The 27839-nt window shown below is 55.7% G+C and overlaps 6 protein-coding genes across 6 annotated transcripts; 2 read left to right on the forward strand and 4 right to left on the reverse strand.

Annotated features, from left to right (window-relative positions):
* Positions 1-442: 442 nt before the first annotated feature.
* On the reverse strand, positions 443-2842 carry B0T15DRAFT_542640 (uncharacterized protein). The gene has a single exon (XM_062869937.1). It carries the CDS (start codon positions 2441-2443, stop codon positions 824-826), a length of 1620 nt encoding a protein of 539 aa, XP_062718109.1. The 5' UTR covers positions 2444-2842; the 3' UTR covers positions 443-823.
* Positions 2843-3321: 479 nt separating this feature from the next.
* On the forward strand, positions 3322-4844 carry B0T15DRAFT_301245 (ribosomal protein S13). The gene is made up of 5 exons (XM_062863815.1): positions 3322-3555; positions 4000-4073; positions 4135-4163; positions 4267-4388; positions 4447-4844. Exons 1-5 carry the CDS (start codon positions 3532-3534, stop codon positions 4666-4668), a joined length of 471 nt encoding a protein of 156 aa, XP_062718110.1. The 5' UTR covers positions 3322-3531; the 3' UTR covers positions 4669-4844.
* On the reverse strand, positions 4533-6171 carry B0T15DRAFT_301301 (Shwachman-Bodian-diamond syndrome protein). Its single transcript, XM_062863816.1, has one exon. The coding sequence runs from the start codon at positions 5954-5956 to the stop codon at positions 4997-4999; it is 960 nt and encodes a 319-aa protein (XP_062718111.1). The 5' UTR covers positions 5957-6171; the 3' UTR covers positions 4533-4996.
* Positions 6172-6573: 402 nt separating this feature from the next.
* Positions 6574-8985, forward strand: B0T15DRAFT_301437 (extracellular carboxypeptidase). The gene is made up of 2 exons (XM_062863817.1): positions 6574-7442; positions 7500-8985. The coding sequence occupies exons 1-2, from the start codon at positions 6941-6943 to the stop codon at positions 8660-8662; spliced, it is 1665 nt and encodes a 554-aa protein (XP_062718112.1). The 5' UTR covers positions 6574-6940; the 3' UTR covers positions 8663-8985.
* Positions 8986-9963: 978 nt separating this feature from the next.
* Positions 9964-12720, reverse strand: B0T15DRAFT_404466 (uncharacterized protein; the record flags this gene model as incomplete). Its single annotated transcript, XM_062865253.1, has 4 exons — positions 9964-11028; positions 11083-11678; positions 11743-12516; positions 12573-12720. The coding sequence occupies 4 exons, from the start codon at positions 12718-12720 to the stop codon at positions 9964-9966; spliced, it is 2583 nt and encodes an 860-aa protein (XP_062718113.1).
* Positions 12721-16668: 3948 nt separating this feature from the next.
* On the reverse strand, positions 16669-26715 carry B0T15DRAFT_514379 (ubiquitin carboxyl-terminal hydrolase-like protein; the record flags this gene model as incomplete). Its single annotated transcript, XM_062868113.1, has 17 exons — positions 16669-17195; positions 17316-17483; positions 17549-18173; positions 18237-18272; positions 18349-18700; positions 18767-21167; positions 21226-21841; positions 22110-22279; positions 22413-22458; positions 22674-22783; positions 22833-22844; positions 22947-23000; positions 23201-23242; positions 23352-23801; positions 23882-25517; positions 25585-26439; positions 26500-26715. 17 exons carry the CDS (start codon positions 26713-26715, stop codon positions 16669-16671), a joined length of 8316 nt encoding a protein of 2771 aa, XP_062718114.1.
* Positions 26716-27839: the final 1124 nt, after the last annotated feature.

The following is a 27839-nucleotide window of genomic DNA, read 5'->3' on the forward strand; positions in this document are numbered from 1 at the left end:
GCATCTGCACCCACAGCCTCAACGGGTGTTACCCTCGGCGATCCAATAGCACAGATCAGAGGGCTCGTCGTCACTCTTCCCGGCGACGAACCACGGCCCCTGCCCACGTTCTCGGACGACGGTTCGCCACAGATTCCGCCAGGGCCGCGTATGCCATGCAGTTCCAAGCCCAGCCCTCGAGCACGACCGAGTTGAAACCGCCAGGTGCTGGGCCGCCCTTGACGACCCCGGAGCACCCCCGCGTTTCACTTTCTGGCCGGGACGGCATCTCTCCCGCAGCGCAGGGGTGAGCAACTAGCAACTTAATAAGGGTCGGGTTCTCGAGCGTTAGGGTTCTCGAAGGGGGCAGGATCCGGGATGGTCCTCGGCAGCAACATCAGTTGTAGCAATCCTCTCCGGCCTCTGCGCAGTACGAAACCCGGGACACGTCGAGGCCTTGAGGGAAATTAGAATTAACATACCTAGTTAAGGGGACGGAGAACAACTTTATAGAGCGATGAAATACAGGTGCCATGTTTCATGACGACATGAACATATCGTCGTGCCGCGCCGTAACCACATACCCAATGTCCTAGCTATACACGACAACCGCCTGAAAAAAAGTCATCATCAAGTCATGATACCAAGTTGACCCCCTAAAGCTATACCCATTGGGCCCGCCACCAGAGTCTCATAACCGCCAGACCCCCGGAACGCTAATGCAAAGCAGCCGCCATAACTACCGTTCCTACAAACAAACAGCCCACAAGAACCAAGACTCTGTACATATATACATACATCCATACATACACATATATACATACCAACGAGCACTCCTACTACCCTACCAATGCGAGCTGCGCTTCTTCTGGATCTTGCTCCTCTCCTCCTCCGACCGCCTCCTCCCGTGCCTCTGCACCGCCGGCACCTGGCTTTGCAGCTGCTGCAGCTGGCCAGCGGCGCCCTTCCACAGCGCATTCAGCGTATTGAAGTGGAACGGGCCCTGCTGCTGCTGCTGCTGCTGCTGGCCCGACGGCTGGCCCGGCCGGTCATACGGCCCCGCGCTCACCGGCCTGGGCGGCAATCCCGGCGTCGGCGTCGGCACAGGCGGAGCGGCGAATCCGGAGCCAGGACCGCCGGTCGGAGGACGGTATCCCCAGGGATTGAGATGTTGTTGAGGAGGAGGCGGTGGGTGGTGAGGGGGATGAGACGCGTGTGGTGGTGGAGGGCCCTGCTGCTGCTGCTGCTGTTGGCGCGGCGGGAGAGGAGGCCGGTCTTTGGGCAATTCCTGTCCTTCGACGCCGTACATCTTGCGCAGGCGCTCTGTTTCTTTGGCGACCTCTGCTTCCCGCCGGCGCCGCTCTTTTTCTTCTTCCTCGATCATCTTCTTGATGCGTTTTTGTTCGGCACGCTCGGCCTTTTCGCGCTCGCGTTGCTCCCGCTCGACCATGGCTTGCAGCCGGCGGGTTTCGGCGTCGACCCCGGGACTCGTAGTAGAAGGGCCCGCGGTGGTGTTCCTCTTGGTGGGTGCCGATGTGGGCGGAGGGGGCTGGGATGGGGCGGCGTTTGCTAACGCTCCAGACATGGCGGTCGGTGTTGGTGTTGTTGTTGTCGTTGTCGTTGCCGAGTTGTTAGCAACCGCAACGGGGCGTGAGTTCTTCCTCTTGTTTCCATTGAGCGTTGGAGGTACGCCCTGGATGTTGAACAAGTCGAGCTTGGGTGTCAACCAGAACTCTTTGATGACTTCTGATCCCAGCAAGAGGACCAGCTCAAGCCCCTTGCGGTCCTCGATCTCGACGCGGTGCCAATTCGGCTGGTAGACGGTCAGGATGCTCTCGCGACTGGCTTTGAACAGTGCGACGGTGATGTCGGGCTCCTTGTTCTTGCGCGCCCCGAGTCTCATCCCCGACACGTAGCACGTCATGTCCTTGCTTATCAGCCCATCCCTCTTCCACCGGAACATGACGCGCGGGATCAGATCGGCGGCGGCCGGCGAGCTGTTCTGCTGCTCGCGATCCAGTTCGCTGGCTGTTGGCGTGGCGAATGTCTGAACAGGCAACTCGAACTCCCAGCTGTCGCTCTTGCCCCACGAGCCCGGCACCATCTTGACCGTCACGGACTGGTCCGGGTTGTATAGTTGCACCGTGAAGCTATCCGGCACAGTCGCCACAGCCGCAGCCGGGGGCGCACCGGCCTGGCTTTGAGCGCGGATCTCGGCAGCCGACAGGGTCGGTTGGGACCACTCCGGTTCTACTGTCACCTCCCCGTACACCACGCCGGCGTTGTGAGGGTCGCAGAGCGCGATCGCGTACTTGTTGCGCGATTCAGGCAACGCCGGGTCTGCCCGCCGGAGTAAATACTCGGCAGCCGGTTCGGAGCCATTGTGCGTAAAGTACAGGATGCTCGAGAGCGGGTTGTCGGAGGATGGCTTGAGTCGGAAAGTGGGTAGGTTCTCGTCGAGCATGCTGCTGGCGGAGGAGGTGGGCGCCTAGTTGACGAGGTCTCAAACCAAGACGCGGAGCTGTTGCGGCTTCTTAACTGTCGTTTTTGTGGCCGAGTTGGATGCCCCAGATGAGAAACTGCGAATCGTTCACAACAAGTCGGCGTCTCTTTTACACACTGCTGAGGATGGCAACGTCCCGGGCTTAACAGGCACTGACAGGAAACTTGAAAGGCTTCACTTATCAAAGACAAAGGAATGCTAAACGGTTAAGTAGGTGTGTATGTACAGTACAAGTCAAAAAGCTGACGAGGACCTGGTGGGTCAGGCCGCAGCATACCAAGGCCCTTTTACTCCTCAACGAGGCTGAGCTCAAGAGGCACGGGACAGATGGAGTAATGATTGTGCGTGTTGAGAATGAAACACCGTTGTTGAAGTCCTGTCAGTTGACCCCGCTATGTTCTCAAGACAACCGCCAAGCGAACGCCCCTGTAGCTCACGTCATCCTCCTGCAAGGGAAAGTCCCGCCCATTGCGTGGAGCGGGATAGTTCCTGAATGGTGGCACTTATTGACATGCGGTTGCTGAGCCTGATCGTTAGTATTATAATTACTAGTATGCATTAAAAGAGTGCTTAATGCAATGTATGTGCCCGACAGTTCTGCTTTGTTGGGTTGACGATGATAGTAACCGGAGCGCAGTCGCCAAATTACGGATGCCGAGGTGATGATGTGATATCCTGCCCCCGACAACAACACGATGGTAATGTTCGGGATCCAAAAAACATGCGGCTTGCGGATGCTCCTCCAAGAAATATTGTCAGGATCTATGTCCGGCGTATTTATTACTTGAGATCTCAAGTTGGTTTACCGGGCACTCGGTTTGGAACCGATTAAGGAATACCACGGGTTAGGGATACAAGGGAGCTGGGCGTGCTGGGGACTCGGGAGCAAGGAGCCGGTGCAACGCCCGACCGGGAGCTTGCCCCACCACGTGACCACACAGAATTCGAAAACTATCGCGGCACAAATTTGCTGGTGATTGCATTCCCCTACCTCGGACTTCAACCAAGTTTAGGACAACGAGTGCCGGTACTGCACAAAGTTGCCCATCATGTCTCTGGTGACGGGCGAGAAGGTACGTTGACATCCAGAATGGATAATACCTTCATTGCCTACGATTCCTGCTGTCGGCCGTCTTCCTGGATTGCCACGACTGCGACGACGATTAGGGCTCGACTTGGTCGGCAGACGCTGGATTGCTTTGAGGTTATATTCGACACGGTCAGAGAGACGCATGTCATAGGGCTGGACGAACATGATAGACCGGGTGGAACACTGTCACCATTGTGAGGGAAACTGCTCGCCCTCCCTCATAAGATGCGTGCGTCGACAACACGATTTAGGCCGTGCAGACAACATCTGGGAATACTTGGGGCTCGCCCGGCGCTGGCTACCACTTAATGACACCAGCTCTTCGTGGCGATCCAGGAACCGGCACGGCGACAGGAACACTCAGCAACTGCTGAAATACATGTCTTGAGGTGCATATCTTCAAGCGGAAATACTAACGAGTTCTCAGAGCAATTTCAACCACATCTTGCGTCTGCTCAACACCAACGTTGACGGCAAGCAGAAGGTCGTCTACTCCTTGACGTAAGCTCCCCTTGCGAATCTGGCCTTGTAAAGGAATGCATCACTAACAGCCGCGCTTTAGTAAGATCAAGGGTGTTGGTCGCCGCTACTGTATGTTCCCCGCTGGTTCTCCGAATTCTTGACGACCCCAGTGCCTAAGTCGCTTCAACAACACACAATTCGAGGCGTCCACAGTACTGACGGAGTTGAATAGCCAACCTCGTCTGCAAGAAGGCCGATGTCGACCTGAAGAAGCGCGCCGGTGAGCTCACCTCTGAGGAGCTTGAGCGTCTGGTCACCATCATCCAGAACCCCACCGCCTACAAGATCCCGGCTGTGCGTTTGCCCCTGTGTCCCGCGCCGTTGGACTAGACACTGACAGCCCGTGCAACAGTGGTTCCTCAACAGGCAGCGCGATATCGTCGATGGCAAGGACTCTCAAGTTCTCGCCAACAACGTCGACTCCAAGCTCCGTGATGACCTCGAGCGCCTGAAGAAGATCCGGGCTCACCGTGGTCTCCGTCACTACTGGGGTCTCCGTGTCCGTGGTCAGCACACCAAGACGACTGGCCGCCGCGGCCGGACCGTCGGTGTGTCCAAGAAGAAGGGTGGTTAAGCGTTTTTCTTTGGCGTGTGGCATTATTTGGCACTGCTGTGCTTGGCTTTTTGGCGGTGTTATCCCCAGGCTAAGGGGTGCTCATGGACGGCTCGGGTTGATTTTTTTACCTTGCGGGTTCCTCGGGGGACTCGCTGGATTGCTAAAGGGGACCACCATGATACACAGCATGACAAATGCGGGCGTGGATATGAAAAAGCAGTGAAATTGTGCCAACGAGACGTGCCATGATCAGTGATAGAATGTCCCGCCCTGCTTTTGGTGCCAAACTCCAAGAACCTGTCTAAACCAAAGATAGCATGGAAAAGGGTATCAGGTAGATGATCATTTAATCCTCATGAGTGACAGCCATGTCCAGAACCTCTACCCTCCCCTGACCTTTTGTCTCCCCACCTATGAAGTCTGACAACCCCTTGAAAGCGCCGGGTTCTACGAACCCTACAATCTCCCACTCTGAGCCCATCACATCCTGACTCTCAACCTGCTCGATAAAACTGAGGATCTTGTCCTTGACCGTTCCGGGCGCCTTCTGCTCCCCTTCCGTCCCAGCTTCTGCGTCCTTGCTACCCGCCTGCCCTTTGGGCGCCTTGACTGCCTGCTTCAGGACGTTGGTCGAGCAGGTAATGCGTAGCCGCATGCGCGCTCTTGTGACGGGGATCGGTTGGTGAGCGATGAGGGCACGCATCGCGTCAAGCGCTTGCAATTTGGCGCTCTTGGTCGTCACCACCCCTGTCCAGGTCGGTTTCGCCGCGCGGGGCTTGCTCTCACCCGCCTCGCCTGTTGCGGGGGTGCCCGTGTTGCTCGGGTTGTTGCTGCTGCCTTTGTCCTTGTCCTTGTCCTGTTGTTGCTGGTGCGCATTTGAGCTGAGCATGTCGAGTGCTTTCTCGATCATACCCGGCGTGTAGACGCGCTTGGTGCGCGGATCGACCAGCTTGCTGGCCACGATGGAGATCACTTCATTGTGCACTCGTTCCAGCTGGGCGGTGCGTTCTTTTTCGCCGACTTGGAGCTCGCCCTTGCGCAGGATCTCGAGGATGATGTCGTCGACTGATGTGTCTTTGCCGAACGCCTTAGCTAGCTCGGCAGATGGCGCGGTTTGGCCCTTGGAAACGTTGAGGAAGACGTTCGGGATCTGGAGCACATTGTCCAGGTCTGTCTCAATGCCGGAGCGCCATTCGAGGACTTTGTTCTTGTAACAGGCTATTTCGAAGCGCTTCTTGCCCTTCTTGAGGCGTACCAGAGAGACGTTGGTAAGTTTGATCTGGTTGGAGGGCTGCTGGATCACCATAGCCGCGGCTTGGGCGACGCAAAGGTGGGAGAGGGTGGGGAGTGACGCCGGAGTATCGCTGAGGAACTGCGGAGAGAAGGAGACCGCTGTCTCCGTGTGTATTGTTAAAGCTGTCGAGAGAAGGGTGGGATCTAGAAACGCGCGTTCCTGGTTTGGCAGGGTGTACTCCGTATGATGTTGCGATCTATGGTGTACGGTAGGTTGCCCTCAGAGGGGTTTATTTTCTTATCAAGTACATGCATGTACCCCGCCACGTGCCCGCCATACCCCGTTCCCGAGCGCAGCCGCACTGTGATTGTGGGTCTTCTTCCTACTGTATGTAGCCTAGCGAGCCTGGCAATCGGAACGCCGCCACTTGGCGGTCACTGGCGGTCTCGGCGGTGTACCTAACACATACGGTCATCTGCCAGTTGGAAGCTCTCCGCCACAGCAATATTAGTTCTTAACGAATAACTATCGGACGAGGCGAAAGTTTCTGAGGTTAAAGAATTGGAATATTGATTCTGGAAGTTCACCAACGCGCGGCATGCACGGAGAAATGAGGCTGTCGGAGCGTTATCAAGTTCGATGACGCAGCTGGACACTCGGCTACCTTTCCTTATCAAATGGGAAACAAGCCAGAATAATGAAGATAAGTCCTTAGCCCAAAAGCAGGGCGGATGCTTTTTTCTGTAGTATGCTCCGCCGCAACCGGTTCCCGTGATCAGGCCTGCAAGGTACCCAGGCGTGCCCAGGCACGTCCACCTGGGAACGGGCCGGGAGTGGCGCAACCAATGTCCTGCCTGGGTTGCCGCGCCAGCGTTTCCCCGACTCCGGCAGGTGCTCGTTCCCCGGGTGCTGTTTCAGTCAACACCAACCCCCCAAGCTCTTTCTTATCTTCCTCCTCTTTCCTCCCCCCATCTAACCATCAACCAAACTTATCATTGTATCTCTCACTTTCCCGTACTTCTGACCGAGTGGCACTACCATCTATCCGCTCTCACAATGAGGATCGCTGCGTCGACAGTGCTGTTCGGCGCTGCTTCCGCAGCTTCGTTCCAGCAGCAGGCCCAGCATGTGCTTTCAGGCGGCTTTGGAAAGGCGCAAGACGCCATGAAGCCCATTTCAGATGCCTTCGCTGACGCAGCTGCTCACCCTATCGAGAGCTTCGAGGAGGCTTTCCAGGGTGTCAGCGCCGAGACGAAGGCGCTCTGGGACGAGATCAAGCTGCTCGTTCCCGAGAGCGCCTTCAAGAATCCTTCGTGGTTGAGCAAGCCCAAGCCGCACCGCCGGCGCAACGATTGGGACCATGTCGTCAAGGGCGCCGATGTGCAGAAGGTGTGGGTGCAGGGTGCCGATGGCGAGAGCCACCGCGAGGTTGGCGGCCGGCTCGAGAACTACAACATGCGCGTCAAGTCGGTCGACCCGTCCAAGCTCGGCATTGATTCAGTCAAGCAATATAGTGGTTACCTTGACGATGAAGCTAATGACAAGCACTTATTCTACTGTGAGTTCCCATCAATAGCTCGCCAATAGCCATACCCCTGCTAACTCACCGCTATAGGGTTCTTCGAGTCGCGCAATGACCCCAAGAACGACCCGGTTGTCCTCTGGCTCAACGGCGGGCCTGGTTGCTCATCCCTTACTGGGCTTTTCCTCGAGCTTGGTCCTTCGTCGATTGACAAGAAGCTCAAGGTTGTGAACAACGAGTTCAGCTGGAACAATAACGCCAGCGTCATCTTCCTTGACCAGCCTGTCAACGTCGGATACTCGTACTCCGGATCTTCCGTGAGCAACACCATCGCTGCCGGCAAGGACGTCTACGCTCTCTTAACCCTGTTCTTCCACCAATTCCCCGAATACGCCAAGCAAGACTTCCACATTGCCGGCGAATCGTACGCTGGCCACTACATTCCCGTCTTCGCTTCTGAGATCCTGTCGCACAAGAACCGAAACATCAACCTCAAGTCCGTTCTGATTGGCAACGGTCTGACGGACGGTCTCACTCAGTACGAGTACTATCGTCCCATGGCCTGCGGCGAAGGCGGCTACCCCGCTGTCCTGAGCGAATCTGAGTGCCAGAGCATGGACAACGCGCTGCCGAGATGCCAGTCGCTGATCAACAACTGCTACGAAAGCGGCAGCGTGTGGAGCTGCGTCCCGGCTTCCATCTACTGCAACAACGCTTTGATTGGCCCCTACCAGCGCACTGGCCAGAATGTCTACGACATCCGCGGCAAGTGCGAGGACAGCAGCAACCTCTGCTACAGCGCTCTAGGCTGGATCAGCGACTACCTGAACCAGCAGTCCGTCATGGATGCCCTTGGCGTTGAGGTCTCGAGCTACGAGAGCTGCAACTTCGACATCAACCGCAACTTCCTGTTCCAGGGAGACTGGATGCAGCCTTTCCACCGCCTGGTACCCAACATCCTCAAGGAGATCCCGGTGCTCATCTATGCCGGTGATGCCGATTACATCTGCAACTGGCTTGGCAACCAGGCCTGGACCGAGGCTCTGGAGTGGTCCGGCAAGAAGGACTTCAACCACGCCAAGGTCAAGGACCTGAAGCTTGCCGGGGCTGACAAGGAGTACGGCAAGGTCAAGGCATCTGGGAACTTCACCTTCATGCGCATCTACCAGGCCGGTCATATGGTCCCTATGGACCAGCCCGAGAACTCGCTTGACTTCCTGAATAGGTGGTTGGGTGGCGAATGGTTGGCGCACTAGACTGCCACTGAGCTAGTGGCATCTGTGTACACATGGGACATGATACATATTTGAACGAGTATCATCATTGCGGGCCCTTGCTCCACTGAATGCCGGTAGATTGGTTTTCGCGTGTGATGACTAGCACTAGACCGAAGCATTGCAGAATATATTGGAATAAATACACTATTTTCTTTCTACATAAGAATGAACTATCGCATTGCTCTGGTGCTCGGTACAGCTTTCTCTTGAACGTGACCTTGGCAAAGCTGGGACTCTCTCCCCTTGTGATATTATGGAGGGAGGGTCTCTCATACCCGACGCCAGTTATGTATATGGCATGGCACGACAATTGGTTAAAGGGCAATAGTTTGTACGCAGGTTCATGTTCCACATATACACATCCGGTGTTCCTCCTACATGCCCTTCCCTTATCCTAGTAAACGACGCAAGCAGGCCTTCAGACAGCCGCGGCGGGCTCTTCCAGAAACGAAGCCACCATGGCTGCGATGCTAACGCGAGCCGGCATTGACCAATGATGCAACCCAAGGAGTCTGCACTTCCTGTCCTCTGCTAGGCCGTCCCTGCATCCTTCATTCCTGCCTTACCTATCTTGCCACTACCAATCCCCCAAGCCAAGGTATAATAAACCATGGAAAAGCCTACAACAAACCCATCGCACCCTGGCAGATCCAGAACGCCAACCGGCCATGAAAAATCAACGCCAACCACGCCACGATCCGACTAACCCTACCCCATTTTCCTTCTCCTCATCCTAGCCCACGTACACCACACCACATAACTAACCAAGACACTGATTTCCAAAATCGTGCCAACAAGCCTGGGGTTTGCTCCTGGCGTGTGGTGTCGTGGCGCCTATATGTAAGAAAAGACGAAGCGATAAAAAGGCCTGGCAGGGTAGCAGGATACACGTCTCTGCGTCCCACCACGTATCGTACACACAACAACCATATGTTTGGGTGATATGGCCCCATGGTTGCTTAACGTCGCTCTCAGTCCTCCATCATCTGCTGAGCAACACAGCACCGGGAAGGTCCTTCCTGTGTGCGTTCAACCGCTCATCGTCGTCTACTCCTAAAGCTTGGATAACCCCGGCGACGACTCGAAGGTCGTCCCGAGTTCGACAAACGAAGGGCCGCAATGGAAGCGGCGATAGTTTAGATGTCCGCCGCGCTTCTCGGCTCAGGATTGGCCGTGTAGCTTCTGCGGCTGCATTACCTTCTTGTTATTGCCGTATCCTCATCCCGTCTTCCCCAGGAGAAATAGCCGGGTGTTGGATGGCAAATGGTGCCTGTCAGGCCCTACCCTGCAGTATCAGCGGGGCTCGCGGTCTTATGTTTTCTAAACAGGTTCTGCATATTGATCCTGAACCGGCTCGGCTTCTTCTTCAGCTGTCTATTTTCTGGATCCGGCTCCAGGCCGTTTGTCTTCCCAGCTCCATTTGTAGCGTGGCCATTGCCGGGGGAGTCGTTGTGTTCCTCATGCAGCGCCAGAGGAGAACAGTCGTCAACAGTCTTAAAATCGGCCTGGCTCTTAGAAGCCGAGTCCGGGACCGTCGTCGTTGATTCATCTCCAGGAGGTGTGCTCGTCACGGGGACGCTGTTGGGATGTTCAAACGAATCGTAGCTCACGATGCTGGTCCCCTGTGTGCTAGGAGACAACGGCATCTTACCGGTGGTGGCACTTGTTGCCTGCGAGGCGCCCCAGTCTCCACTATTTGGCGCGGAACTGCCATCCGTCATCTCGCTGCATCTGTGCCCGGTTTGATCATGAGGATGGCCGTTGTCGCTGCTGGATGGTTCGCTGTGGCCGAAATCGCTTGTAGATGTAAAGCTGGTCACAATTCCGCTCACTCTCCGCCCACTAGGCGGCCGCCTGGAGCATTGATGTGGTCTTTGGAATGGCTCCGATTCCTGAACAGCCGTTGGGCCCACCGCGACGTGGGGTTCAACGACTCGAGGTACAGGCCCTCGTGTAGCTTTCAGCGGATGCACTTCCGTCGGCGGCTCTGGGAAAGTCGTGAAGGATAGCGCTTCGGGACACGGCTCGCCGTCACCGGCGTGGAGTATTGGCTCGCTTGGCGACTGCCGTTCTTGTTCTTGTATTCTCTTGAACGAACCCCTATTCTGGAGGAGCTGGTCCACGCAGTATTGCATACCCGGTAGGATATCAGCCACCCCCCGGAATAGGGGCACGGCGAACAAGTCCATGAACTTCAACTGGGATGTAACAAGTGAGAGGCGATCCCGTTTCGGTTCCGACATCAGAGACGTCGGGATAGCCAGCGCACGCTCCATCGTGCCTTGCCGAAGAAATTCGTCGGATAGGATATACATCCATTTCTCCGCGACGTCGAGCTGCCGTGCCTATATCTTGTGAGTATGGCGCTGGTGAGTGGTAGGACAGCTGCTGGCACTCACTACGTTGCTGATGTCGGCGCACTTCATGAGAAGAGCACATGCGGTCGCCGTCTGCTCGTATTTGAGCTTCTCATCCCACCCCTCGGTACGATCGTCGGCACGGAGTTTATCCTGAAGATCCTCCAGCTTCTTCATGTAGTCAAAGTGCAGGCTCATATCAGTAGCGAGAATCGAGCTGATCAGGAGATTACGCATCCTGCCATCGCTGAAAGCGGAGGGCCAGTATCTCCGGAGAATTTGCGAGTACGCAGCGCAGTGGAACGACTCGAGAACCGAGCGATCATTGTAGAGCTGTGCGAGTGGTGTGTTTAGCGTAATCAGAAAGCCGTTGTTGACTCCGGGATGTCCGACGTCGTGGCCAATTGCCGTTATGAGGAGCGTCAAGGCCTCAAACGGCCGGAGCAGCTTCGCAATTGGCGACTTGGGGTCGGCCTCGGACGGCAAACCATCGGCAGCGGGGTAATGAGGTAATGAACCAATCGACACTAGGAAGTGGAAGGTCGCCTGCAGGACATCAACCACGTGGCGGAAGTTGTGATATGGAACGAATTTGATATAGGCCTCCCGGCAGGCGAGCAGGAAGCGGTGTAGCTGGTCTGGGTGAGGCCATCAGCTGACTGCATATGGCCGATGACGGTAAATTTATATGAAGAGACATACCTGTTGATATCCGCCACGGCGCCAACTCAGGCATGGACAATGCATGCTTGAACATGACCATGGCCGCCACCACAAGTTCGTCGTCGGTCAACTCGTGCGCTGAGAAATGCCACCGACCCACGGCGGACGAGATTTCGGCCTGCTTCGCAGTAGATACTGGCAGACTGATACTCGCAGGCACGTCCTCAATCTCGCTCTCTGTGCGGCAAATGCGATCGAGCAGCTTCGACACCATGGCTTCGCGCAGATAAGAGAACGGCATCTCGTCGTTCACGCCGACCCATGAGCGTTTCCGGCCTCGACGGAGGGCGAGCAATGCTTGCTGATCTCGAGCGGCGTCCAGATGGGCGCGGTAGACGTGGACCTCCAGGTTGTTGATGCACTTTGCGTTCATAGGGCTCTCCATGACATCTGTGGCGCCGAAGTCCAGACACTCTTTCAGCATCCTCCTGTTGGCCGCCCTACGAGTTTCGCAGCTCGGGTCACCAGTCGGAAGCGCGACCACGGGAACCGTTACGACGAGTTTCGAGGAATTTCCGATATACGCCTCCGAGACTATCCTGCGCAGTAGCGCCAGTCCGTACAAATCCTCATCTTGGTTTCCGCTGTCGTCCGCAGCCCGAGATGACGGCGACGTCGAGCGCGATCTCTGCGCGAACTGGTCCTGGTACGGGGTATCTAGGAGGATCAGAGTCGGTTTCAGGGCCACCACTGAGGTTTCTTGGAGTTCTCGCAATCGCGTCAAGCACGCGACACCGGTGCTGCACAGATGTACTGTATCCGGCCATCAGTACTCTTCAAGGCGGCGTGGCGGGCGGCGGGCAGCATACCTGTATGAAAGATGTCCAAGAGGAGCTTCAGATTTTCAGCAACATGCGCACCCTCCTGCTGCGCAGCATCCTTTTCGCTGCGCCTCACGCACCGGTCCCTCGACACCGACCGGTCAACGTATATGACATCGCAACCGGCGTGCTCCATGGTGGCCCTGGCAAAGCGACCAGTCTTGCGACCGGGTACGCTTCCGCCACCGGGGTCTTAAGTGGCAGGAGAACCAGACAGGGTCCGGATATGAAAGCTGGCCTGCGGACTTTGCGCTATCGAGACAAGCCAAGCCGGAGAATAGATGGAGGGTCGGCCGGAATGCTGAGCGAAGTACTAGGACTGACTTTAGTTAGGATCGGATCGACTGTCTGCTCGATATTAGACATGCAGCGCGAAGAGATTTGGGGCGACGGGCGCTCGGACGACGTTAGAGGTGGTAATGGGGAACAGGGAACCTAAACCAACGGGCCGGTGCGCTGGTCGGAGGACATTGGGAAAGGGCGAGGCCCGTGTGCGACTCAAGTGACAACGGTCTGGGTCGTTGGACTGAGGCGCCGCAATGAGCAGTCATACCTGTGGAGTCTGAGGGCTGACGAGGGTGGGGGATGAAGAAAGCAAAACAAAGACAGAGAGACGGACTGGAAGTTACTGTACTGTACTGTACATACATTACACAGTTGCGGATTTGTTCTTGCTGCCGTCCCGGTGTGGCCTCGAGGTGTGGATTGGGCAGAAGTGGTCGAGGCTCCCCAAGTATACCTACTTGAGTGGCTGTAATGTAATGGTGTAGACTAGTTATGAGGTACGAAGCGTAAATGGGATCCGGAAGCTTGCGCCTCGAAAGAAAGGAACAAGGCAGGTCCGCGCTCGAGCCCATGGGGCGAATTTCGATCTCTCTTTGGCCCTAGTGTAAGGGAAGGAAGGCCGAATGGTGCGATTACCTAGGATCAAATAAAGGCGTTCTCCACGATTGGACTGGTTTTATGGGACGGTAACATAGCAAGGACCTCCCGAGCAGGTCGCCGTGCGCACACACGGAGAGGTTGGAACGACAAGGCGAATTGGACCAAATGGAGTATGTGGAATAGTGGAACATGGAAGGAGAATGAATTCATGAATTCATCGGGGGATGCACAGACATGTGGGTTCATCTCTCCTTGGTAGGCCAGTTAAAATGCGCGGCTGAGGTGGGGATTGTGCGTGAACGGGAAAAGATGCAATCTCAGGGATAGCCGGCAGGGACGCTCACTGGTCCATCGTAAACCCCTGGGCTTCTGGCTGTCTTCTCGAAAAACTGTCGAACGCGCTACTGCAAACCAAACCCCTCGACTAGCCCCGCCCGAGCAGCAAGGACGCAGGCCAAGTCTCCTGGGCGCCTGAGCGAGCACACGGTATTCCGTACATGCAGTGCCAAGTTGCCAATAATGATAAATCAATGAAACCCCGCTAGAACAATGCGTGCACTGCACACTCACAATAGGTAGGTAGTAACCAACAATGAACGTGTGTTGTCGGTGACTCGGGTTCCCTTCGAGCCTCCTTACTTCTCTCCGTATTCTCGATAAGGTTGAAAATTTCATAAGGTATGTAATAGGGTGGGGCCGGTCTTACTCGGGGAATGCCCTAAGCCAAGTCCTGATCCTTCATCCCAACCCACTGATGGAGTCGGGAAAGAACGTCCGTCCCATTCTCAAAACGACGCCATCGGCTAGGCGCATCAGGCCGTGATGTCTCGAGATGCTGGATCCATCCTGTGGACATGGCAGCATTGGAAGCCGCACAACCGCCTACGAACTCAGACAGGGCCGGAGGAAGCGAACGGCGTTCAAGAGCAACTCGTGTGTCGTGTATTGCCTGTACCGAGACAGACATGACAACCCAGAGCTGAAACATATACATACGTCCTCAACTCTACTACACTAATAAGCAACGGTAGCCTAGTCAACAAAGCAAAAACCGGCCCGAGATAAAGGCATCTTCTCCGTGCGGCTCCGCCGATAGTTTTGGCGGTTTCCCGCGACACGGTCGGCAGGCTCCTCCAGAACTCGGCCGTTCCCCACAAGCCCAGCCTTGGGAGTCGGGACCTTCTCGAAGCAGTCAAACCACGCGAGGATATCCCGCGCTATAAAAAGCCAAGCGTGCACGAGTCGCCGAATCGCCTCTGAATGGCCGTTGCGCCCGTTGTCCCCTGAAAACTGAAAATGGCATCATACTTGCCTATCCATTTCTTTGTTCTCATTGACTTAAGGTTTCCCAAGTCAAGAGACCATAGTATCAAGCTCGCGGGTTGGGTCGCGCCCTTCGATCTTTTAGCCGTGCCGCTTCCTGCCCCGAGCGTGCATGCTCCCTCCCGCTCTTGCCAATTGGATGCGTCGCGTTGTGCAGCCCCAGCGGCTTGAGCTTCAGCTGGCGTTGATCAAGCACAGGTTCAAACAAGACTCTCAGAGTCAGGTTGGCACGTATCCGACCTACATACATGTACTCCCAACCTATCACATCGCCAGACCTCCGCTGGTTTAGCCTCGGGGATAGTTACAGCACTGGGTTCATAGTACATACCAGGTACCTACACTACTAGGTGCCGGTAAGCTGTTCCTCCCGAGCGCCACTCCGGCGGCAAGGACCGCAGTTGCAACTTTCACTGCCCCGAGCCGAGCGTCGGGTGGTCGCCTGACACCCGGCACGTATTGTACATACCGTCGTAAATATATTATATGGAAGCCAAAGCCGTTTCAACCACGAATGCGTCAAGCAGTCTTTCCCTCTCGCAGAAGCGACAGTGTTCCCTTCCAGGTTTTGCTCCTCGGATGTGAACTGAAACCGTGTCTCCCAGATGCCCGGCGGAAACAAGCACCATGTACGCACCGGTGCGTATGTACCATATTTCTATCGTCCTCTGATATGCAACTACGACTACCGAAGACTTATAAATATCGCTCCCAAACGTCTCAGCCCCGTTGATCTCGCCATGATCGTGCAGCCGTAAAATCCAGGGAAGGTTGCGCATTACCAACAAATAATCCAGCACTTGTGTATACTCAATATATTTTCTTGATTAGTTTGAACTTGTCCGTTATATGTCCTCGATGCGCGTGCGGGAGATCCTAAGCCCAAAACAACCGGGCCGCCTTAGGGCTAGGTACCTAGTATATGTGTAAGTATCTTAAGTGATTTTTCCATAATGCACCTCCTGCGCTTTCATTCGACTCCCCAGGGCCATCGTATGAAATGCATACCTGGTATCTTCATGCTGCCTTAGCCACCCTCTCATGCTCATGCTATATAGTACCACAGCGGCATCAACCCCCCCGCAGATTGCAACTCACCAAGGTAGAACAAACTTAATAATTGCAGTCTAATCACGCTTTTGACCCAATGACTCATGATGCTCGTCCCCGATCTTTTTCTACATCTATACTTCATCATCCCCTCCGCCATGAACCCACTCTATCTACAACCCATCACACTTATTGATGATTTTGATGGTTCTCATTCCTTCCCAGCACATCCACGCATGATACTATCTTCCAATGCAGAGACGCAAGAGAAAACAAGGTCTGTGTGTAGCAGCACCGTCCACCCTTTGTGGTTATGTACTCGACAGGATAGCCAGTCCCGGACCCCGCCCAGAACTGCTGCTCGCTGCCACTGATCCCGAATATGAATGACCCAGCTCCCCGCTGAAGTGAATGGTGCTCATCGGTGGAAGGGGAGATACCAAGTCTTCATCATTCCCATGCAAGTGTAAAAAGTAACGAATAAGAGCAGGGTAGGTAAGGTAGGCCAGGTTAGGATAAGGTAAAGTCGCTGGAGCGAGTAGGTAGGGATAGGACGGTAATCAAGAAAAAGAAGTGATACCAGCACGTCCCATCCCACCTCTTTTGCCTCCCTGACGTTTTCCTATGAATGCCATAGCGTCTCGTTGTACCGGACATAGAAGACCTTGCCCGCCCGCGCTGCCGTGAGCAATCAAGAATAAAGGATGATTCGAGTAAAATAGACGGGAGGTGCCAAAGAAACACGATTGGACGGCCCAAAGTAACCTAACGCTATGTAACGCTATCCGGCCCTTCCCGCCAGGTCGGGAGCGTACCGTACCCTTCTCTAACTGGACGGTTTGTCCGCAGCCGCTGGCTGCTCGTCCCCATCGCTGACATGAATTTCCGCCACCTTATCGCTAGCCAGGTCATCATCCCTACCCGCCAGGTCGTCTACAAGCGGCACCTTGTGGACTTGCTGATTGACCCACTTCTGGGCGGCGATGTGGCTCATGTAGTCGTCCTGCTCATCGTCCAGCGGCGGGGGCGGCTCGTTGAACTCGGCGAACTCGGACATTGGCTCAGCCGGGGCGATGTGCTCCATATCACCGACCGGCGCGTCATCAAAGACGTCTTCGTTGACTGACGAGCCATCGTTTTGCGCCACGTCGCTGGCGATGTCGGCATCGGCTTCCGAGTTCGCTTTGCTCCCGAGGTTGGCGAAGCTCCAGCTGCTGGGACCGATGACAGAGGTCATGCCGGCCATGTTCGCGGTATCGTAGTCCGGGAGGGCGATGGCCTCGTCCTCGCCGTCGCCCTCGATGCTGTTGTGCAGCGTCTCTTCGTTGCTCCACGACAGCTGGGCGCCCATGTCTGTATCATCGTCGTCCCCGCGCCTAGTCCAGTTAGTTTCCTTTAGCGGGAGAGTGAGACCTGCTCCGGTCGAAGCGCTCGGCGATCCACGATGGGAGGAGCCTTGGCCGAGACGCTGACCTTCCCCCGAATCCGACATGTCCTCGTCGTGCCGGGTGTTGTAGCGGTCAAAGATCTCTTGAAACCTCGGACCGCCCAGCGGCACCTCGGACCGGCGGCGGTAGAAGAGTAGATACGCAGCCGAAGACACCACTCGCGAGGTATCGGACAGCTTCGAGACCTGGGCATCTGTGGGGAAAGTGTTAGTAAGATTGATTGTATACGCGGAAAGCGGCTCATTGGGGCAAACTCACCGTTGTACTCGTACCACTGGCCGTCAATGAAGTTCTTGGCAAAGGCCGTATAGTGTCCGCCACCCAGGCCGCCCCAGTGGTCATCGACAGCGATGAGGTCGTAGAGATGCTCCTTCCCATCTTCCTTGTCGATGACGCGCCGTGTCAAATCGAGCCCTTCGACCGGAAAGTCGACCAGAATGTCAAGCTTGTCTCGGCGCCAACCGGCAGAACTAAACCGCTTGAGGTGGACCACAAGGATGTCTGGCGTCTTCCAGAGGTCGAACTTCTTGCTTGCGCGGCGGTGTTCCTTGCAACGGGGGCAGTACCAAGTGTCCTGCTCCGACAGGATCTCCTCCTTCTCGAACTCGTCCAGGCAGTCGTCGAGCGAGATGCCGTGCTTCCTACGCATCTGTCGCGTCTTCTTCTTGGCTTCCAACGCAGGGTCCTCAAGCACCGGAAGGGTCTTGTATGTCTTCATGCCCCGCATGTCATTTGGCGATGTGCCGCCGAAGACATAGTCGAACGCCACCTCGTTCCACTCAACCATGAGGCCCTCGCCAATACCGATTAGAGCACCACCAGGAGGAACGGAATCCTCGGCGTCAGATGCCGACACTGCCGACGGCGGGAAACGGGCGCCTCGCTGTTTCTTGTTAAACCGTCTAATCTTATGGGCCTTCATCTTCTTCCCTCGGGCGGCGCTTACGTGTTTGTTGAACTTGGCTGGCCGTCCATTCAGATGCTAGAGATGAGAACACACGCACGGGTTAGCCCAAACTACCGCGCCAAGGATTTCTCCGGAGATGGATGTTACGAACCTTGGCTCCGGCTTTAGGGAAGTCGGAATCTTCATCACTGGACTCTTCAGCCATGCGGGTCACTAAGGCAGCCTCCACCTTCCCTAGCCCGTCAGCGTCGCTATCTTCAGCACCGTCCAAGGGCTCAGGACTGCGCATCTCTGTGTCCGACGGCGCCGGTTGTGGTAGTCTGGAGCTCAGTCGTGGCAGATCCACATCTTCGTTGGTACCATGCCAGCCAGTGGGAACGATGGTATCCGACTCCGCGAAATAGCTTAGGTCGAAGAGATTCTGCAGCTCCGGGTCAAGGAACTGGAGCGGGTCGATCCACTTGGGTCGCCGTTGCCTGAACCGCCTGAGCAACCGTGGCGAACTTGATGATCGCGGTCAGCTACCCGGCAACATTTGAGCGGCTTCCTTATCTCTGTATTGTACTTACTCGTCAGGCGGCGCGGAAGCGGAGGGTCTCCGCACATCCGCTGCGTCGCGCATCGTCACATCGACCAGATCCTCCTCACCCTCGACCGACTTCGCGACGATCTTAGAGTCGCCTGCGGAGTCCGCATCCGATGCACCGTTGACCATCTCCGGATCCGTCGTCTCTGCGCCGTCGCCGTCCTCAGATGTTGCAAGCTGCGACCATGTCGTGAATGTCGCAACCTTCTCTAAGATCTTGCGCCGGATAGCTTCCATGTCGCGAGCCTCCTCGGGCGTCACGACAATGAAGTGCGGCGGAGGGACAACTTCGGAACTCTTACGTCCATAGCGCTTTCGAGAGTTGGGATCTCGGGGGTCTAGACGATGGAGCACGGGAACGAGCATGTGTGCCGCCCTAGGATCGTCTGCCGGAGAAGGAGCATCATCCCCGTTGGGCGTTGACCTGAGCTTGGCTTGCTTGGCTTGCTTCTTGATACCGGAGATATTTGTTGGGGCAGCTTCTAGTTCGTGCACCGCAGGAATGTCATTCCCTTGAATCTCTTCTGAGACGGCACAGCCATCGTCGTACAGCTTGAAGAACTTGGCATGGAATTCTTCCGCCGCGAAAAGGCGCTCGACGGGTACTCCGACCCGCACAGAGATATACTGCTTCATCGCCCTGATGCTGCTGTTCTTGTCGAGGTCTACCACAATCTCGACGGGCGCATCGTTCAAAGGGTAGAATCTGACGCCCCGGGACCAGACATTGGCAACGGGAAGCGGCAGTGTGAGGTTGTTGAAAGGGTCAAACGTGATGCTGACCTTGTCACAGACGGGGCATACTAGGGTTGACTTGTACATTCCGGTGAACAGGTCGGCAATGACCGAGTCGTCCCGCTTTTTGGTGATATCCCAGACTTTGGCAGCCATCTCGCGTACCGCCGCAGGGTTGTGGACCATGTCGTCCGTAGAATCAGGCTTTTGGATGTACGGCTTTTTCCTGATCCGGTTCAGATCCTCTTGCAGACCATCGAGCAGGAAACCAAGGAATTCCTGGGAGTCTTGCTGCCCATACCCCGAGAATGCGGGGGCATACCGCCCGATGATGCTCTTGAAGTGCCGCGGCGCGACCGAGTTGGGGGCGGGGTCTTTGTAGATCTCCTCCAGCAGGCGTCCATACGCAATAGCAACGTCACCATTGTGTGAGAGAGGATTGTCTGGATTGATCTCCTTTTTAGCCTCGTGCGTGAGGAAGTATTTTGTGAGCTCTTCGACGCTCCTCACGCACTGCAGAGCCGAGTTCATGTAGCACGTGTTGCCCAGGTTCTGGAGACCAACGCAACCGATTGTACGTCCGGGCTTTTGCTGAGCCCTACCCCTAGTCTGGGCGCCCTGGGGCGCTGGGCTGTTCCGTCCGCTATTGTTACCACGGCTTTGAGCACCAACGCCGGCCGAGCTGCTCCGAGTTGCAAGGGTCTTGTCCTTGGTACCATTGCCCCTGAAAGTGGAAACGTACGCATCTCGTTCAATCTGCTCGTCCAGAACAAGGGTTTGATCGACCGCAAGGCCCACCAGCGACAGACTTTTCCTTCCATTGTAGTTGGGGTTCGTCGTGGTGTCATCGGCCTCCACCAAACCACGCTCAACGTCCTTCTCGAGCTTCAAGAACGTCTCCACGTCCACAAGCATTTCCGGCCAGGACCCCGGGATAGCCGGGGGTTGGGTGAGAATCTCCGGGTCACGACCGGGCGAATCGGGTGGGGTATTCATCCCGGATGGCCCAGAGCTGGGCTCTGTGGCCGGAATGGTTTGTAGAAGCCTCCAGACGCGGATCTTCCGGTCCGGTGAAACACCAGCAAGTCTTTTGACCTGTTTCAAGAAGTTATGATAGCCGGATGACGTGCTCTGCACGACTACGGGCGGCGAAGGCTTCTTCAACTTGATCTCCTGCTCGATCGGGATGGGGCTGTTCGCAGACCACAACCGGTGGATCGTAAACACCGGCGGATGGAACTCGAACTGGATGGTGGGGATACTCACCGCATCCGGAGCGGTGTTGTGGGCAAACCGGATGATGGGTGACTGTCCGGGGGCTAGACCGTACCAAGATAGGAGGAGATCCCATGCGTCCTTAGGAAATAATTCGAAATTCTCGGTGCCCATGCCCGGCTTTAGCTTGACGCATAGTTCTCCCGTAGAGTCTGTGAAGATGGCTTGGATGATATCTGAGTTGTCGACAGGTCCAACTGTTCCTCCTGGGGTTTCCTTGCTGGCATGCTTCGCATCCGATCCGAACGCCTGGGCCTTGCCGAGCCACTGCCTAGACACAAGATATGCCTCGTCGCCCTCCTTTGGGGGTGTCTCCGCGAAAGCCTTAACCAGCGTCTCGATAGTTTTGACCTGCTGGTCTAACGGGGGAATGTCTGTTACGAGAGCAGTCAGCATATAGTACGCCGAAATGGCGAGCGAGGCCGTGGTTACCGTTCCGCAAAGGTAGCTCCGCCTTCCCGTTGGGGACAGCAACCTCGGGGTGCTCGGCGGTGTCCTTTCCGCCATTCTCCTCTCCCGGCCCCTCCGCTGGGGCTGTCCTCTGAGAATCCGGGACCGTGATCATATCCACATCCTCCGCGGCGTCGGTAGTGTCTTGCTCTGGTTGCATGCTGGACGCCCTTCGCTTGAGCGGAGAGGAGGATCGTTTGGGCGTATCTTCGCCGCCACCCCTCAGAGCTCGGCGAACGGATTGGTGGAGAGGCGACTGGTTCCCAGCTGTCCCGTGATCCGGCAGCTGCAGGACTGGGCTGGAGTCAGCAAAATCGGCAGCCCGGTCAAAATCGACCGACAAATCGGCGGAGGCAGCACACGGGGAGCTCGCCGCCGAAGACGGGGAGTCGACGAAGGGCGTGCTCTGACTCTGCAGACGGGGCGGGACACCTGAGGGAGGAAGGGAGTCGGCACGAAGGTAGGTGGGCGTGCTCAGGCCAGAGGCGGAGGCGGCCGAAAGGGAGAAGGTGGGATCTGCGTCTTCTTCAGTAGAGGGTAGCACCAAGTCCTCAGGCTTGTTGTGCTCCCTGGTCGACTGGCGGGTAATCCTCCGTTTCTTTTGAGACGACGTTGTGAATGTACGAGCTGCTTGTGCAGCTCGGGGAATTTGCTATGTGACGGGTATGGCCGTGAAGACGCACGGAAGGGCGGCGGTAGGCAGGCGAAGAAGGAGGAAGTTGGCCGAAATGTCTAGTGTTGCTTGTTCAAGCAGGCAAGTGGAGGCGCAATCGTGCAGGTGACGGTACCTAAGCAGACCGAACAACACAATGGGGTTGAGCACCTAGGTGTCCGTACTAGCGGTGCATCAGCGACCAAGGACCAACAAAGTCGGTGGTCAGAGGCGGACGGCGAAGCAAGGCGTAGTAGGTATGCGCTGGCGCTGGCGCATTCCCTTGCGGCTTGAATGATGGATTTGTCTGCAAATCTAAGCACGAGCCTTGAATGAATGTAAATCCCAGCTCAAAATCGAGCTGGTGCAACACGGGCATGCGACCTGCAGACTGTAGTTGCACTTTTTTTCTTTTTTTTGCTCAAGAAGCAAAGGGAAAGTGAAGGTTCCGCTGTCTGTGCTAGCGTTGGTACAGCCCGAGCCCTTGCCAGTTGCCACCACAGTGCCTTTCTCCTACATAGGTATGTTGTTGGGGTGGAGCAAACCTGGAACTTGTCGATACACTAGCGAGAATTCTATATCAAAGAGGGGTTAGGAATAGTTCTTTTGAATGGCCAATATTCTATAAACCGGTGATGTACTGATATTTTCTCCTGATATAATCGATACTAAATCAAGGCTGATGAAGCAGCCTGAGTACTAGTGAGTACAGGCTTGCGTTTTGTTCCACATCAGTTGCAAACACTGATTCGCACTGTGCAGATTCTTAACCAGACACCCCGCCTTGAATCGCCCCGCCGATCTGACGCCAGCCCGCCGCTGCCTCTCCCGGTCGGCCTTGTTCCAGCCTCGCAACACGGCCCGGCAGCAGCTGCCGGACCAGCACACCTCATTGCATAGGTTCACACATCTACAACATCATTTTCTCGCTGCTAACCCGACTCGGGGCCTATGAACATACGAAAGAGGTTTAGTGTGATGTTTGGTTTGAATAAACGTCAAGACGCCATAGATTCGTGTGAGTGGAGCAAAGCAGCGCAATTATACATACGTCTATAATCATAAGCTGCCTTGTCGTACCCCGTCGCCAAGTCTCTGAAAGTGCCTACTACATAGGTAGTATCGATGTTAAGAGCCTAGTCTATAACGTGAGATGCCGTTGTATAAATAGGCATTGGTACGACTGTGTCTTCAGCTGTGGAAGTCCTCTCAGGGACCACCCAGGTGTGTCATAGTCTTCGTCACAACATCCCTCAATCTAGATGCCAAGGTAGGTAAACTTGCTTTGAGCCATTTCCTGCTCACGATGTGTCATGCCCTGCCGTTCTCCCATTCCTTTACCCCGACCTGATCAACAGGTAGTTAAAACAGACTGCGTGGTTTCAGAGCTTTGCTCCCAGATCCTCATATTCGGCAAGGTCCCTCAGAGGCGTGGCCCCGTTGCTGGCTGGAAGACCGGCTCTAAAGGACCGTACGTTGTCAATGAAGACGGGCGTGGTTCCGTTGGCTGACGGCGGTATGGCATCCTTGACGATGTCGCTTCCCGGTCCGTGCTCGGCGTGGATCTTCTTCCAAGCCTCTGCTGCCACGTCGATCTTGCCCTCCGCCACCTTCAAGTCGTGAAGGAGATAGTCCTTGAGACCAGCCACCTCCTTCTCCAGGTCATGGCCGGCTGCGGATATCCGGGCTTGCAAGTCGGTCGCCGCTTTAGCAGAAGCCGCCGGATCCAGCTCCAGGGTCTTAACCAGTTCTGAAATCTGCTTCGTCGAGACATCGCTCTTAGCCTGGGCTTCCAAGTAGACGGCCAACTTCGCTCGCGACGGCGAGCTCGGGTGGATGTAGTGATTGTAGAACTCGATCAAGTCCGCCTTGGTGAGCGGCTTGATGTGCGCCGCATCCTGCTGGGCTATCCGACGGAAGAAGACGGTCAGTAACGATGGGGATAGCAATCAGGCAGTGCGGGGCAAGTTCGTGTGCGACACTCACCATTATCAAAGGCGTAGAATTCCGAATGGATATGTGTCCAGTGTCGGTTGCTCTCCTGCTCCATGTATTTGAGCCTCTCAAGACGCTTGGCAATGATGCTGCGTTTATTGCTTTCGAATTCGGTCTCGGTCATCTCCTCGAGCGTCGTGGCCATCGTCTTCAGAAACTCCTCAATCCGAGTCTCCAGATACGGCGCCGTCTTCTCGCTCTGGATGAGAAAGTAGAACCCGTACTGAGTGACGCTGGTCATGGTGCCCGAGTAGACGATGTAGCCCAGCTGCTCTTTGGTCCGCAGCTGGTTGAAGCACGGTTCGTGCACAATCTGATCCAGGAGCAACGCTTTCGCCCTGAGATTGTAATCCCCCCGGTACCCCACGTGGAGGAAGTACTGGATACAGTGGTTGACATTGGCCGGGTCCTTGAGTTTCTTCTTCCAGATGTAGTTGGATCCAGGCGGGAGGGCCAAGCTACGACGAATCCTCCATTGAGCCTGGGGCAGCACCCGAGGGCTCAACGTGGACTCGATCATATCGGTCAGCTTGAGTGCGTCTTCCCTGTAAATGTTCCCATGGACTAGGACCTCCATGTGCATTTGGGCCAGCAGCTCCTTCTGGAACACGCGGACCGCATCGACAGTGATGTGTGGCAATTCGGCCTCGAGCTCCTCAATCACGTAGCCTTGATCGATAATGAGCCAGGACATGTAGTCGCCAATCTGCGTCCAGGGCGCCGCCAGTTCCCAGTTCCGGTACCCTCTGCTGACGCGCTCCTTGATGATGGCGAATCGGTCCTCACGAATCTCGAGGTCTCGCGTTGTCACGAGCACGCGCTGCAGGAGCACCGCGAGCTTGTCGTTGTAGCCCGAAACCTCAATGTAGAGACCGCGCGAGTCGAGCGTCACGGTGTATTCCAAGCCAGCCAGCTCTGCGTCATACGAGTACTCTTCCAGCGCATCCTTCACGAGGTCTGTGAACAGCCGCGACTTTACCCGGCCGGCCGCCGATGCAGTGGCCACCGGACTGCGGCAGCTGATGATCAGCGTTGCTTTCGGAACCCAGAACGTGTCGTCCTTCTTGAACCAGGTCCGGACCAGCGCATCGTTACGGACAATGCGCGGTGACAACGCCGGTTCCTGAACGTCCCTCTTCTCGACTTCGAGCTTGGTCGGCACAAACTGGTTTCGATGGGGGAGATGGAGCTTGGCGGTCCGATTCCCTGGCCCGCCGGCGGCGGCCTTCTTGATCTCGTCCATGAAGTCGGTCGGGATCGGCTGGCAGGTGTACTCGGTTCCGTACCACCGCTCCTTGTTCTCCCAAGTCCCCGGGAAATCGCGCGAGATGATCGTCATGCGGAAGTTGTCGGGACGCAAGTAATCGAGGCACTCCTTGATCAGCTTCGGGTCGAATTTACGCAGCAAGCTATACCCGCTGAGCAGATACTCTCTCGGGATCGGCTTCTGCATGAACGAGCTCAGCTTGCTCGTGAAGCGGTAGGACTGGGTCTTCTCCCTGAACCTGAAGTTGACCTCGGCCAGCTCCTTCTGCTCTTCGAATATCCATTCCTGTGGTTCAGTCTCCCGCAGAAGGGAAATATATTCGAAAATAACCTTGGCAACCTCTTTGTAATTCTTGAGTCCCTGGCGCCAAACAGTTAGTCTCTTTCTGCGTGGCCTTTCTCTGGACGCCCAGCTGCCCGTTTCTTACCTCTTCGGTTAACGTAATCTGGCACTCGAAAACGTCGGGTGTGCCAGGGCTGACAGGCCAGGCTCCCGCGTAGAGACCATTGGCCCAACCCTTCGCCTTGATATACGACATAATGCTTCCTGGGCCTTCATGGCCAATAAGGTGGCTGATATATCGGCTGGGCTGCGAGTCGTAGAGATGATCTTGTTCCATTAGGGGAAACATCAGGCTGAGTTCCCGCGTATCCATCACGGGCTTGGCGAAGATCTGTGTCCCGAGCTGGTCCTTCGTGAACGGTACCTCCTCCACCCATCTGTTGGGTTCCAGGTCCTTATTCCTGACAGACGAAAAGTGCTCAATGACCCAAGACTCCAGAACATCCAGCGGTTCCCTCCCGAGAACGCAGAGCTTCATCCGATTTGCCGAGTAGTGCTTCTCGTAGAACTCAATGAACTTGTCGCGGACATTGATCCCTTGCGCCTCTGGGGTCGTCTTCAGAGTCTCAAGGTTGCCAGTTGAGAAATGGCAAAAGGGATGCTTTGGGTTGGAGAGTGACTTCTTAAGCTGGTGCATACGCCACTGGTCGCTCTGCAGGTTCTTCTTGTTCTCTGAGTCTACCGCTTGGAGCTCGCGGTCCAGGGTGGTCTCCAGGAACAGCGGTTCAATGAAGAACTGGGCAAACCGATCCAAAGCCCCCAGGAGCGGCGACGGATTGGTAGCTGAAGGTTCCTCGTCATTCGCAGGTTTCGCAGACACCTCGAAGTGATAATTGGTGGATGTTGATGCCGTATAAGCATTGGTCAAGCCGGAGTTGGCTGATATGAACTGATGGTAGGCATTCTCGACAGGATACTTCTTGTTGCCCATGAACAGAAGCTACGAACCGCTCTTTGGTAAGTACTGGGATCTCCTTATCTCATCGTGGGATACCCTTACATGTTCGACCGCATGGGCCATTCCCGGCATGTCATCTTCATCGCTGAAGCTTCCGACGTTGACGTCCATGGCGGCGCTCGCCTTGTCCGTCTTGGGATCGTGAACCAGCAGGGCCTCCAGTTTGTTAGGCAGGCGGATGACCCGATACGAGCGGTCATCGAGAGACGGAGTCTCCAAGCGGTCTGTGATGACCTCGACCTCGCGGGGGCCCGGCATGTTGGCCGAGGGTTGGACTATCGAGATTAATGGAGACATGACGGAGTGTACGCGTAGGTCTGAGTAGCCGGCAACAGTCTCGGACAAAGGGCGGCTAGCAATTCAAATAAAGACCGGTTGGATGTTATCAGTCGACCGCCGGCGGCAAGAGACTTGTTGGGACAGTTTGAAGGACTCGCAAGTCCGCCACGGAGAACGGGCCGGTGGAGACGTGATTCGGAGTTGCCGTTAGGCGCAGAAGGCCGCGATGTGGGGAACTAATGCCCAGCAGCAACCACTCAGGGATGTTACCGACAAGTTGGGTTCCCAGAAATGCCGCCTGGATTGATGTCGGATGTCGCACTGGGTGAGATGGTATTGTGGGATCGTCGTCCGCCTTATTGGGCCCTGACCCGCTCAGCCCAAGTCAGACACTGACTGATCACTCAGCCACAGCTACAAGCGGTCTCTGTGCGAAGAAGATGCACTCATACCTTTGATGTACTGTACCCGGTGTGATGCGTGGTTGTTCACTGGAGTTGCTCACTGGAGAACTTCGCCAGGAATCCCGGGCGAACGAGTAGTGCTTTATTATATGTATACTTAAGTACGCGCAGGCTCACACAGTTACGGCATGTGAGAACCCGGATGGCCAAACCCCGTTGGATAACGTTAGGCCCACTGCCACGACCAAGCCAGTGCCTTTCCAATGTTCCCATGGAGCCGCAGCGAGACGGCGCTTGGGGAAATTGAAGGCAGAGAGCCGTTTCCTTTTTGACTACTTAGTACAGGATCGGCAAGGAGGTCGGATCGATGGAGAAAGCTTGGGTGCAACATTCTGGGGAGGTTTAGTACTGTACACTAGGTGCAGCAATATGGACATGACAGGGGGCAAGGGCCAGGGGGCGGACGTCTGCCGATGGACGGATCTGGATACGGATTACATTTGTAAGGTACAATACCTTACAATACATAGTACTAACTCAGAAAGTGTATACTAGAACACCCACAAGCATGGCCACATTCGAAATGTGCAAAGCAGTGTTCAAGTTATTGACATGAAGCATGTATGCCAAGCACCTACTATTAATATGTACTTCGTTTCCGAGAACACTGAAGCGTTGAGCCAACGAATAAGTCAAGTG

The sequence above is a fragment of the Chaetomium strumarium genome (genome assembly GCF_033439665.1).
Source record: "Chaetomium strumarium strain CBS 333.67 chromosome Unknown B0T15scaffold_7, whole genome shotgun sequence".
NCBI lineage: Eukaryota > Fungi > Ascomycota > Sordariomycetes > Sordariales > Chaetomiaceae > Chaetomium > Chaetomium strumarium.